The sequence below is a fragment of the Corvus hawaiiensis genome, chromosome 6 (genome assembly GCF_020740725.1).
Source record: "Corvus hawaiiensis isolate bCorHaw1 chromosome 6, bCorHaw1.pri.cur, whole genome shotgun sequence".
Lineage (NCBI taxonomy): Eukaryota > Metazoa > Chordata > Aves > Passeriformes > Corvidae > Corvus > Corvus hawaiiensis.
The window spans coordinates 14,944,494-14,957,799 of NC_063218.1; the positions used below are offsets into that span (position 1 = coordinate 14,944,494).

At 40.4% G+C, this 13,306-nt stretch overlaps 1 protein-coding gene across 6 annotated transcripts in view; it reads left to right on the forward strand.

Annotated features, from left to right (window-relative positions):
* The window catches only part of DICER1 (dicer 1, ribonuclease III), a 70,302-nt gene that overhangs the window by 38,729 nt on the left and 18,267 nt on the right, over positions 1-13,306 (forward strand). For all 6 annotated transcript variants that reach the window (XM_048307518.1, XM_048307519.1, XM_048307522.1 and 3 more), the window contains 7 exons: positions 98-252; positions 1,581-1,713; positions 2,162-2,237; positions 3,340-3,479; positions 10,681-10,860; positions 11,701-11,914; positions 11,996-12,149. In XM_048307518.1, the coding sequence (XP_048163475.1) occupies positions 98-252; positions 1,581-1,713; positions 2,162-2,237; positions 3,340-3,479; positions 10,681-10,860; positions 11,701-11,914; positions 11,996-12,149 (1,052 nt within the window). The remainder of the gene's footprint in view (positions 1-97; positions 253-1,580; positions 1,714-2,161; positions 2,238-3,339; positions 3,480-10,680; positions 10,861-11,700; positions 11,915-11,995; positions 12,150-13,306) is intronic.

Sequence of the window (13,306 nt, forward strand, 5' to 3'; positions counted from 1 at the left end):
GTATGAGGTCAAAGGAATGGGCCTGGTTTTTTTAAGTGTATCGTAGTATGTTTTAAGGGAAAAATCTCTCATCATGTTCTGTTCTTGAAATGTTAAGATCCTCCGAAACAAATGCTCAAAGTCTGTTGATGCCAATGAAACTGAAACTGAACCCATTGTTGATGATGACGATGTCTTTCCACCCTATGTATTGAGGCCAGATGAGAACAGTCCAAGGGTTACTATTAACACTGCTATTGGGCACATAAACAGGTAGGAGGCATATTCACTTCTTATTTCCTGTAATTGAATAAAATGTTTCTTAGTCAGTCTTACAACATGGAAGCATGGGCTGGGGCATTTTACACATTTCCTCTTAGGCATTGTGACAGAATTTTCTCTCCTAAAGAAAGTGGTCACAAAGGTTTGAAGGGATTATTTGTTTTCTTCATATTTATCCTACCAGAGGTTCTAGCTCTGGTAATAACTGTAGTTATGTTGATAACTGTTCAATTAAAAGCTTCCCTGAAAACGTTCAGCTTCAAAATATGTAGTAGGTTTGCATTTTTGCTCTTGTCAATCTAGTTTTAAAAATAAATAAAGAACTGTTAAAACTGTAGTTAAATCTTCCAATTCTAGTATTCATGTTTGTAATAGCAATCTGTTGTCATCTTTAAAAACAAAACCACAGTAATAAAAGTCCACAAGACGGGATGGTATGCTTCCAAGGGAACTAGTCAAATATCAGCTCTGTGAAGCGATGGCAGTTAGAGGAGGTTCTCTGAGATAGGAGGACAAAAAAGACAAGGAAGAGGATCCAGGGAGCTGTGGACCAGTCAATTTAACTATAGTCATATGGAATCCTATGGACCAAGTCCTCATGGCAGCAGGTTTTAGGCCCATAAAGAAAAGGGGGTTGGCAGAAACCAACCAGGTTTTACTGAGGGCTGTTTATCTCCAGTATCATGAAGTGGTTGACTATGAAAAGCAGTGAATGTCATTTACTTAAGAAAAGATTTAGATGCAATTGCCAAAGTACTACTTTAATAGCTAAATTCTTGAGATGCAGAGCATTTTGATGGAGTGGTAAATAAAGCCTCTCAAAGCAGTCAGATCTGAAGGATGAATGACAGACGGTAAATGGCTATTTGGCAACTGGTTATATGTAGCATTACTTCTGGACTGTTAGGAGGTCCAGCACGGTTTAACATCAGCATGTTTGCATTTAATACTAAGTTGGGAGAGAGGAAGGTCAGTACAAGGGAGGAAAGGCAGGAGGGGGAATGATAAACAGGAGGAATAAGAGAGCAGTAAGCTCAGGAGACAAAATGTGAACCCTGGGACCTGGCAGGAAATAGTCTTACGCATCATTACAAGCTGGAGTGACCTTGCTGGAGACCAGGTTTATAATAAAGAAAGGACTTGGAGGTCTTCTGCTCAGAAGTTAGTTGAATATGAGTCAGCAGTATACCTTTACAGTGCTCAGTATGCCTGAAATCATCTTCTGTAGCAGTCATACCAGTAGGGCAAGGTTGCACTGGAAAGTGTTTAGGTTTCAATTTGCAGGTTTTGATGATGTATAAAATGTTTTGTCAACTTAGGTACTGCGCTAGATTACCAAGTGATCCATTTACACACCTGGCTCCCAAGTGTAAAACCCGGGAACTGCCTGACCATACATTTTACTCTACTCTCTACCTGCCAATCAACTCACCTCTTCGAGCTTCAATTGTTGTAGGTATTTGGGGAAGGAAAAGCATGGAAATACATTAGTACGTTGAGCTAAGAATTGGTCTGTGCCATTTTTAGAATTAGTTTCATTGTTGTTAATGAAAATCAGAGGGTTTTTTTGTACTCTGTTTTTAGATTACTGTCTGATTTTGTTATAATCCATTTTCCATCAGTTACTGTTTATGCCAAAGGCAAAAATATTTAGATATTCTTCCCTGTATGTTGTTTCATGCACTTGTCCTTTATTGGTTTTGATTAATAGTATAGTTGAGTTCTTGTAATTTTGGTTTTCATAGAAAAGCAAGCCTGAATATCTTCACAAAACTGTCATCAGTGTGTTTTTTACAAAAATTTTCCTAGCTTCAAATTCTTTGTTGTGTTGAATTAAACATATATAGTAAATAACTTGCTAATCACCCAAAGTTTTTACGAGGTATTTAAATGTTTATAGGGCCCTCCAATGAGTTGTGCAAGACTGGCTGAGAGAGTTGTAGCTCTTATTTGCTGTGAAAAACTGCACAAAATTGGTAAGAACTGGAAAAACAACCTCTTCGTTAAAGTATATTTTATAGTTGAGAAATTGCATATGGTATGGATGTACATGCCCTTCTGTTGTAGCCATCTATTGCAGCTTTCTTTCGCTTGCCTTGTTTTGTGATGTGGTCATGGACTTAATAATTTAGCTTACACCTTGTAAGCTGAAGTTAAATTTTACAGGGAAATCTTGTTATTTAACATATTTTGTATTAAACAGCAAAAGCAACATTAGTACAAGAGACAAAGATTTTGGCATTGAATATACTTAATAGAGGAAAAGAGTCTTGTTCTCTAGAAGTGATTATAGGTCAGGGACTACATCCTACAGCCAAAAGAACATGGTTTTTAAAGTGAATTGTGACAAAATATAAAATACGCAACCCTAAATTTATTCCTTTCTGTACTGTATCATAAGTCATGTTCCAAAAATAGGATATTGCAAGACTACTTCAGCTCTTGTTTGTAGTAAGTATAATGGAGCATATTCTTCACTGAGGAACATTTTAAAGATAATTCCATGTTACAGGTTTTTTGATGAAGTACAGAAGTATTTATGTATTTTTTAAGCAAAAAAAAATTGTAGGTCTGGGGTTTGTATTTTTTTTTTTGAGTTAAACCTTTTGAATACTGAATTCATATCAACAAATGTATCCAAGAATGGCACCCTGATGGTGGCTCAAGTCAGTGTTGAAAGTGCACATTCAACAGCAGTAATTTGCTTTTTTAGAATGATAGAGAAATAGAAATGTTCCTTCTTCCTTGGTATAACTCCATGTGAGTGATTTTAAAATAAGTGTTTCAGTCAAAGATTGTTTTTTATGGGCAAAAAGAAGTCTTGGATATTTTCATTAAAGAATTGAATTTTTAAATTAAATTTAAGAGATTTTTTACTAGAAGTTAGCATTTTTGCCCAAAATTCAGTCTTTATCACTCATTCCCCAAAGTTGCACTTTTGGAGCCTTGCAGTAGTCCATGTATTTTAAAACCTTACATGTGAGGTGTTTTCACAAGGAATCTCCTCTACTGTGTAGGATATGAAGGAACCAAGATTTGATTGTTCGTAATGCTATTTCTTTGTACTTTTTCATTCAGGTGAACTGGATGATCATTTGATGCCAGTTGGTAAAGAAACGGTTAAATATGAGGAGGAACTTGATTTACACGATGAAGAAGAAACCAGTGTTCCAGGAAGGCCAGGCTCTACAAAACGAAGACAGTGCTATCCTAAAGCTGTTAGTATCACTTACTGCTGTCTAGATCTCTATCTAATGCTTTATGTCCTGATAAGACAGAATTGCCAACTCTTAATATTAGCAGCTAAGAATTTTTTAGAAGTCTTGTATTTACAGTGGAAATACTTTGCTGTTCTAATTCTGTGGAAGCCTGCAGTGCTACCTGAGTTTATGGTACCACATGCTTCGGAAGCATGCCTGTAAGCTCAGAGAGCATACTCTTTCTGTAGGGCTTGTTGGCTGTATTTGCCTAGTATGAAGATAACTGAGGAAAATAGTCCTGCATTAATAATCTGTAAAATCTTTACCCAATTGGCTTTCTTGACAAATAATTGAACACTGAAGGATGTACCCCAGGCTAAACACAGAAATATGTTTGGGAGTTTTTTTTGGATGCTCGGTTTAGTTTACTGATTGAATACAGAATTTCATAATTCCTGGTTTAAATCTTCCAATATCAAATAAGTGTACTTCTATGGGTTTTTTTACTTTTAAAGTTGTTCTAAATATTATACTTACTATTATACTTGATCTATTAAAAGGATCACACAAGAAGCTATAGCTCTGTGTTAAGCAATGTATTCACAGTCTGCTACAACAGGTTTCAACGGCACCAGCTTGTAAAATTGGACTTCTTGAATGGTATTTTTGGGGGAATTGCAAATACTTTAAGAGCAAATGGAGCAAAGAGGCTTTGTGGAGTATTTTGCAACTACTCTGGAACCTTCCTTTTTCCTCTGCAGTTGTTACAGGTTCTGTCTAAGGGCCTTTGGGACCGGGAACTCATTCAGAATCTGATAATCTTTGCATTTCACAAAGATGCACAGTTTGCATCTTTGCACAGTGTTTCTTGCTACAAGTACTTTTCTCTGTCCTCTTACCTCACTAACGGTTGTTGGAAAGGGGTGATTCATAAAATGCAAGATTATGGTATCTCATTCAGAGGAGTTGATTTGTCAAGTGATGCATCATTCTTTCTCAGTTATTTTTTTTCTTAATAGGGAATCGAAGTATACTTTCCCTTGCCTTTGTCCCAACTTTTCACATCTGGAAAATAAGCTTTGGCAAATGTTTAAGGTCTGCAAGATCCTCTTGGGTTTAATGTAGTTATTAAATTTATGAGTAATTTTCCATTAAGCCAGGGCCATAGTTTTACTACAGTGTAACTTTAAAATCCAGGACTACATGTATTGCCATTTAGTTTTAGATAAACAGGAGGATTATTTTTGAGACCTGCAAAGTAATGAACTTCTACCAAATATAAAGCATGGTTTCTTAACGTCTGTGACAAATATGAGCATCAGAATTAAAAGTGCTTGTGGCTGTTGTGAGTATTCACATCTGCGAGCTAGAATTGTAATGAGAAAACTCATATAGTGTAGTGCCTGGGCAAAGGGGCAGTGTACTGAATATTGTTTATGTGTTTGTCCCAAGTGTATAAAAACATTTTTGATACTTTTAAACAATTCTGCTGGAAAAAGAATCTGTGCTAATGAAGCCGTAAGTTCAGTCGAGCTTTTTTTTTCTGAGTACGCACATTTTCCTTTTTACCTATTTTTTCTTTTCCCTGTTCTGCTGTTAAGTTCCAAAGAGGTTGGACATAACACGTGCTCCAGACTTACTGGATAAATGCAGAAATTTTCATCAAAGCTAGTTTCGATCCACTTGAAGTGAGGAGAGGCATGTTTTGCCTCCATCCACTACTGCGGAAAGGAAGGTTCTAAGCATACCCAAAAGCAAGATTAAAACACAAATGAGGTTAAATGGTGTGATCCAAAGCGATAATACAACTTTGTGTTTTATAAAAGAGGAAGGAAAGAGAGAAAATCGGAAAGTAGGCAACTGCCCGTAATAATTATGGGAAGCACAGAAAAGAGGCTACCACGACCACAGGTCCAGCGCTGACTTATAGAGTGCACTGGGGGAGATCTGCATCGGGTGAGATGTGTCTTTGTCTGGTGAAGTCCCTCCCAGAACAGTCAAGCTTGCCAGTGAGGGAGAAGAGCCATGGCAGCAGGGAGTAACGGGGGGCACGAGCAGCCTCACAGGACAGTGTAGGACAGCACAGACAGCAAAGATTCTAGCACTATGTAGATTTGGCTGCACCTGTGGCAGGTTGGGCACTTGCTTATAGAGGGTTTTGAGAGTGGCAACAACACGTCCACCTCATAAAGTTATTGGCTGGCTCTCATGATGTATCAAAAGTCTGCTGCTTGCTCGCTAGATGTATCAACTGCAAGCTATTTTAATAATTTTCAAACAAGGTGCCTCATTTTCTAAAACAAAGCAGTTTCTAAAGCTTTTGTTAGGAGCAATTTAAAACTTGAACTTTCAAACCTTGATCTTCGAAGAGGCAGTGGAAAAACATTCCTTAGTTTTTACTCGTTCACAACATTCCACCCCATGGTTCTAGATTGCCTTGAGGAACGTGGACGTAGTGTTCTTCTTTCATGGTGCTGATAGAAGTATAGTGAACAGAAGGGGAACGCGAGATGCGTAAGTGTGTTGTCATGCACTTAACCAGGCTAATGCCAACAATTAAAAATACAAATCCAGTGACAATTTCAGCTCTTAATTTGTGCTAACCATTTTCCCCATCCTGTAAGCTCTAAAGGTTTTAGGAGGGTAGTAACCCATGACCTGGATTCTGATCCATCAAACCAGTTTCATGTTTGCATAGATTGAAATAGTTCTCCAGCTTGATCACTTATTTCTTTCATCTTGGCTCATGCCTCCTCAATGGAGAATGAGGCATCACAGATTGTGATGCAACACTGAGTTTCAGATAAATTCAACGTTCTGCATACTCCCTTTTATTTCAACAATAGCATGTCTAGGGCTGATCTGTTTTGTAAAGTCATTTTGCAAGCCTACTGGACTTGTGTGTTAAGTTCTCCAAATGCATGTTGTGTCCAATTACTCAATAAATTCAATTGCCAAGTGATATTTTCAAGTACAAACTGATGCCTTTTTAAAGTAACATAAAGGGTGAAGACGTTTTTGAGCGTCAGTGATACTGTGTGTCTGGTGGTATAATAATTTGGAACTTTAATCCCACTAATTTGCCATTCCGGTCTTTGTGTTGCTTCGGAGATGGGGATGCTACGGTATTGGTGCGTTTTGGACATTTTAGTAAAACTGAAGATACGCTTGGGGCAAAGGGAAGGGATTCTGACTCCATACCTTAGTCCAGCATGCTGTTGCAGTGACAAGTGTGAATAAAATTTCCCGTTGGATCAGCCCCAGGCCATTCCTCAGGGAGCTAAATACTTGGTGTTTTTACAATTGGTTTTCTCTCTAAAATCAGAACAGGGGTTTTTGGCTTAGTATCTAATGGGATACCTTGAACTGGGAAATGGAAATGAGGATCCCACATCAGCTAGCAAGGCATGATCTGGTAGTATTACAGTGCTCATCTTGATTTTTCCAGTCTTATGGAGGGATGTCCCCAACAAATACACGAGTCCCTTAAAGCTTTGGGAGTAAAATCCAATGGGCCAGGGACGATCATCTGGCCCTTGCTGCCATTAATGTATGGACAGTCCTGAAATGGCAAGTCCCTAGTCTGTAGGGGATCAGTAGGATTTAGAAGGCCTAGTGACTGATGGGTGTTGGCTTCAAAAATTAAGAATTGTAAGGCCTCATTGTGAAAGGAGGTCAAATTTCATTTCACTCTTTTCCATAGAAAAGTGTACCGAGGTCTTGCAATTATTGAGATTTTAGGTGCTCAGTAATGCCCTTTTGTGTCATTTGAACTGGTTCAGTTTCATCTCTTGCCACCAGTATATTGTCAATGTGTTTATATACTTCTATATATTTATATACTATTTATATACCCCTGCTGTGGGAGGAATAAGTGACCATTCTTGTGCCAAAGCATGGTGTGCCATTGTGGGTGGGTGTTTGAGTCCTTGTGGGAGGCAGGTACAAGTATACTGCTGGCCTTCCCATGTAAATACAAAACGTTCCTAGTCTGATTCCTGTAGGGGAACCATGAAAATCATGTCTTTGATACCAGTGGTAGCCACAATTTTGTGTGCGTGTTCTTTTATGATGGCTGTCAGTTCAGCTGTGTTTAGGACTGCGACACTTGGGGCTCCTATGTTTGCATTAAGGCCTCAGTAGTCCACAGTCAGTCTCCAATTGCCATTTGTTTGGTGAACTGGCCATGCCTGGAGTGTTATAGGGAGAATGTGCTGGAATCACTGTTGGGGTCCCTCCCCTGCCGTGTAGCCCTGGGAGAGGGGCCCTGAGGGCACAGGCACGGGGTTTCCTGTCCCTGCTCAGCCTCGTTCCCATTGGTTGGTTTGTGTTCCCTGCGCGGGCAGAAGGACCCTTGGTCCCGTGACTGGAACAGTTCCTGAGCAGAGCCCCGGCCATGCGGCTGGAGAAATAAACATCTCTGAAACAGCTAGCAAGAATCTGTCTGTCCGTATATATTTCCTTTCCATGGGACTCCTGGTTTGATATATGCGTGTTGCAGGATCCCCACTGCAACAAATGGTGGAGATTTGTGAGCAGAACGATCCCCGATCCCTAAGCGACTGATTTGTGTGAGTAAACCCTGGAAACTTTGGATTCCTCTTCTTGGTTTTGCTTTGCTATTCCATATCTAAACTATGGAGGAACCGTGGGAAGACTCTTGGCTCTCAGAGCCGCATATGGACATTTATCTTAAACTTAAAATGATTCTTGAACAACGATTTGTAAATTTTAGCTTGATTCAAGCTCAAAAAGAACTGAAACACTTCCTGGCATGGTTGTTTAAGAACTTTTTCTATGTTTCTTGGGATTTAATTCTTACCAAGGGCTTTTGGAAAACCGTTTGGACACAGTTAATACTGGAGTCAAAATATATGCCGATGGAAGAATATTTTCGTGAATATTATTTAATTACTGAGACTGTTGAGCAATGTCAGCTGTGTCCTGGCGAAGGGAATCCTGGCGCAGGGACCGTGCGGCCCAGGCCACGTGCACCGAGCGCTCTGCGAGCAGCAGCGAGGCAGTTCCCGCGCGCGGGCGGAGCCACGCGAGCCGCAGTGTCGGTGGCGGAGCGAGGCGCGGCAGGACCCGGCGGTGCCTGCCCGGCTGCGCGCAGCGCGTGGTGGAGCGAGCCCCGTGAACGCCCGACCGAGAGGGGCGGCGCGCGGGCGGCGGCTGGCGGCGATGGCGGTGGAACGGAGCCGCGCCCGGCCGAGACGCGCGCTGGAGCGGGGCGCGGGGGAGTCGTCGCTTGGGGGCCCGGCCGAGACGTGGGTGCAGCGCCCGGCAGCGGCAGCGAAGCTGCGACCAGAGGAGGCGACGCACGGAGAACTGAGCGGCGTGGCCCGGCCCGGCCCGCGCAGCCCCGAACGCGACCCCGGGAAGAGCGCGCAGGCACCAGCAGCCCCGACAATTCCAACACGGGAGCGACCGAAGGAGAGAGCAAAGACGCAGCGAGACAGAAAACAGCAGCCACTGGGAAAAAGGAAAAAATTATAGTAACTAAGATCTTAGGGATAGTAAAATGGTATAATGTTAAGCAAAATTATGGTTTTATAACAAGGTATGACAACCAGCAAGACATATTTGTGCATAGAACTGCTATTAAAAAGAATAACCCTGAAAAATGGATCCCAAGCTTGGGAGATGGAGAGGTGGTGGAATTTAATATTGTACTAGGGAGAAAAGGGTTACAAGCATCGCAGGTCACTGGGCCTGATGGTGTTCCTGTAAAAGGCAGTATATATGCAAAAAATCGTAGTCATGTTAGACAGTATCTCCATTGTAAGCCCTCCCTACAGTTTCCCTTTCCTAATCCCACCTTTCCCTTTTACCCTATGTCCTATTACCCCCAGTGTATTCCCAATCCGTTTTTTCACCCATGGTTTCCCTCACAAAACCATGCTTTTGCCAATTGTTTCCCCAAAAATCCCTTTCCAATGCCGAGTGGGGGATGAAAAGGGGGAGGGAAGAAGTTAAACCCTCTCCTGCCTCAGTTTCCCCACAAAGCATGCTCAGAGAATTCTGTCTCCCTTCTGTCAGCCCTAAGATGTTCCAGAGAATCTGTTTGGACATTTAAAGACTCAGGAGGGTGGCTTGTTTTGTTTTGAAACTGTTCTTGTTATGTTTATCCAGTTGTTTTCATTCTCCTTTTATTAAAATAAAACGGGTGAGGTGTTGGGGTCCCTCCCCTGCCGTGTAGCCCTGGGAGAGGGGCCCTGAGGGCACAGACACGGGGTTTCCTGTCCCTGCTCAGCCTCGTTCCCATTGGTTGGTTTGTGTTCCCTGCGCGGGCAGAAGGACCCTTGGTCCCGTGACTGGAACAGTTCCTCAGCAGAGCCCCGGCCATGCGGCTGGAGAAATAAACATCTCTGAAACAGCTAGCAAGAATCTGTCTGTCCATATATATTTCCTTTCCACGGGACTCCTGGTTTGATATATGCGTGTTGCAGGATCCCCACTGCAACAAATCACTACCCTTTTCTTCAAGTAGTCAGTAACTGGGGTGATCTGTACTTGCTCCCAAGGGTAAGGGATAAGGCTTGATATTGGTTAGAAGGGAGGGGAGGGAGGAAGATTTGAGGCAGCACGTAGTAGGCATAGATGGTGAGTTTCTTTCCCAAAAGTCCGTATTTTACCTTCTTCATCAGTCCACACCTTTCCCTTTGGGAGGTCCAGTCCTAATAGATTTGTAGGGAAGTGTCCCAAAACTATTAGAGTTCCAATTGCTTTCTCCTTCCCCAGCAACCAGCACCTTACCTTAGCAATCTTTTGAGGCTGGGCATATCCAAAAGCACCCACCACAAATACACCTTTATTTGAGGGAATGATTCTGCGTGAAGAGGCATCTTCAACTTTGAGGGCAGACATCTGAGCTCCAGAATGTACTGGAAAAGTTACAGGAACTTTATGTGGACCCATAGGACAGGTTATTAGTAAGTCTACTTTAGAATTTTGGTAAATCTTCTTATGAAAAGCCACCCTCCGTCCCCCAGCTCACCTACTGAAGATGAAGGAAATCTCATGCCAGGCTACTGGTCAAATATTTTTGCTTGAAAAAGAAAACACTACTTGAGCCTGAATTAATTTTTTTTTGTTCCTTGTTTTTAGCAATGTGTTTCCAAATAAACGTAAGAGGACTTGTTCAAAGAATAATAATTAGGTGAATTTTGCTGATGTTTATCATGTAAATGTTTTTTCTTTTTTTGATTTTTTTCAGATTCCAGAGTGTTTGAGGGATAGTTATCCCAAACCTGATCAGCCCTGTTACTTGTATGTAATAGGAATGGTATTAACGACTCCTCTACCTGACGAGCTCAACTTCAGAAGACGAAAGCTATATCCTCCTGAGGATACAACAAGATGTTTTGGCATATTGACAGCCAAACCTATACCTCAAGTAAGGAATCTATTTCCTTTCCTTGTTCTGCATGCCTTACAACCTGTTATCCACTTACTCCCCACCCCCAGACTGAACAGTTGGAAGTGACTATAAATGATACTTATATCAAGTAACCTCCAGAAAATAAGCAACACTATCCATCCAGTCAAGTCACCACTTCATTTTCTGTCTTCAGGGATGGGACAATCTATTCTATTTTTGCCAAACTTTTGGGTTAGAAATTTAGTATTTTGCGCTGGCAAATTCAAGATGTCCCTCCTCGTTGTATGAGGTATGATAGGAGTAGACATACCAGCTACAGAGGTGGCCTGCACTGCACTACCTTATCTATACAAAAGCTAGGGTAACAAGTCCTCTCAGCATTCCTACTCTGCAGCAGCAGCAGGAAAAGTAGGCCATGTTAATTGAAATTGGCACCGCTTGCCTCGGAAAATTTTTAATAGGCATTTTCTGTTGGTGAGGCTCAGCTGAGGAAGATATTTTTCAAATTGTATTTTCTGTTGTCCACATAAGAAAACATTTCAGGAATATCGCTGGTTTTCACATTTCTTCCTTCATAAGAGAAAACACTTCATTTTCTACTTAGTTTTTATAAAGACAAGAGCTGTAAAACACAAGGAGAACTATTAAAAAAGCCAGATCAGTCATTCTTTAACTTTCAGAGTCTCATTTGTAATTGAATGCCATCACAGTTCAAAATTCTGGTCCTATTTGATCCAATTTGCTGTAGGGCTAGGCAAGCATTACCTCAATATCTGAACTAAACAGACAGTACTCTGTAGAGGAATCCCACTTTGGATTTTCTTTTGTGATTCTTTTGGTTTTGTTCTTGCTTAGATTCCTCACTTTCCTGTGTATACTCGCTCGGGAGAGGTTACAATATCTATTGAGCTTAAGAAATCTGGTTTTACTCTGTCTCTGCAAATGCTTGAGCTGATAACACGACTCCACCAGTACATTTTTTCACATATTCTTCGTCTTGAGAAACCTGCACTAGAGTTCAAGCCTACAGAAGCTGATTCAGCCTATTGTGTTCTACCTCTTAATGTTGGTAAGAACAAAACTTCTGTAATTTACAACTTCTCAGAAAAGTTCAGCCTAGAAAACTGAGTTATGCATTTTCCTTTTTAAGTTGATGACTCCAGCACTTTGGACATTGACTTTAAGTTTATGGAAGACATTGAGAAATCTGAGGCACGTACAGGCATTCCCAGTACACAGTATACAAAAGAAATGCCTTTTATTTTCAAGTTAGAAGATTACCAGGATGCAGTTATCATTCCACGGTGAGTACTCTACATAGTTTAGGTATGTACCTCTTGTATTTATACAAACTTGAATAAGGGCATGTTAGTATCTGCAGCAGAATTGCTTTTTAAGAACTGTATGCTGTTAGTCTGAAGGTATCTGGTTGTGTTTCAAATAATTCAAGGATTTTTTTTAATCAATAGGTAATCTTATATTAATAGGATTTAAGTATTTAGGTATCCCAAGATTCATTACCTTTTTATAAGGAATAGTAGAGCTCACCAGAAAACTTACGTAGTATTCTGATTAAACACTGCAACTTCATCAAGAAGTGGCCTACTAAAACCAGTTTTAGTTTGGAAGATTGCACGGGAGTCCTGTTCTCTGGTTACTGCTTATACACACCAAGGGCCTCTAAAGGAAGGTATCATGTTGGTAGATGGGAAAATTACAAGTGATAAAGACCATTTAATAGAATCTTTATATTGAGTGGTATGCATTTTAGGTACTGGATATGCAAAAGTTCTCCAGAACTGTTGGGCTTTGTGGAGGCTTAATTATTCCCTATGGATTAACTGGCTTGTGTTATACCTAGTATATTGTAAACAATGGTACTTGCTGAATATATAGTGAGAATAAGTGTAGGTTTAAACTTTGTTTTTTGGCCTCAGACTTTATTTTTTTTTAAAAGAAGCTGAAAAGTCTCATTAATTATGTTTAAATTTTGTTTAGAGATACTACTTGTTTAGAGTTTCTATTTAGATATTTCAGTAGAAACTAAAATGATGCAGCATATCCAAATATGAAATAATATGCAAATCTAATTGTTGAATATTGATTTCATGACTTTTTTTATCATTATTATTATCTTCTGGGCATGTTTATCACCATAGTTTCCAATGCGCCTCGGTAGCCACAATAAAGATGTTGTAGCAGTCTGGTTTCAAATTTAATATTCTGCCTGTAATGCAAGAATGTCACAGTTGAAAGGCTTGTGAATTCATCTTGCTGTATATTTGAGGTTTTGTATTTTAACTTGATCTGGAGGATGACTTGGTTAAAATGCCAGTCTAGACATGAGGTAGTACAATCTTTGTATACAGAGGAACTCAGTTTCTACTGATGTAGAATACCACATAGGAGACTAGATGCTAAAAAGCCAAATTATCAAACTTAATTGTTAGGTGTTTTGAAT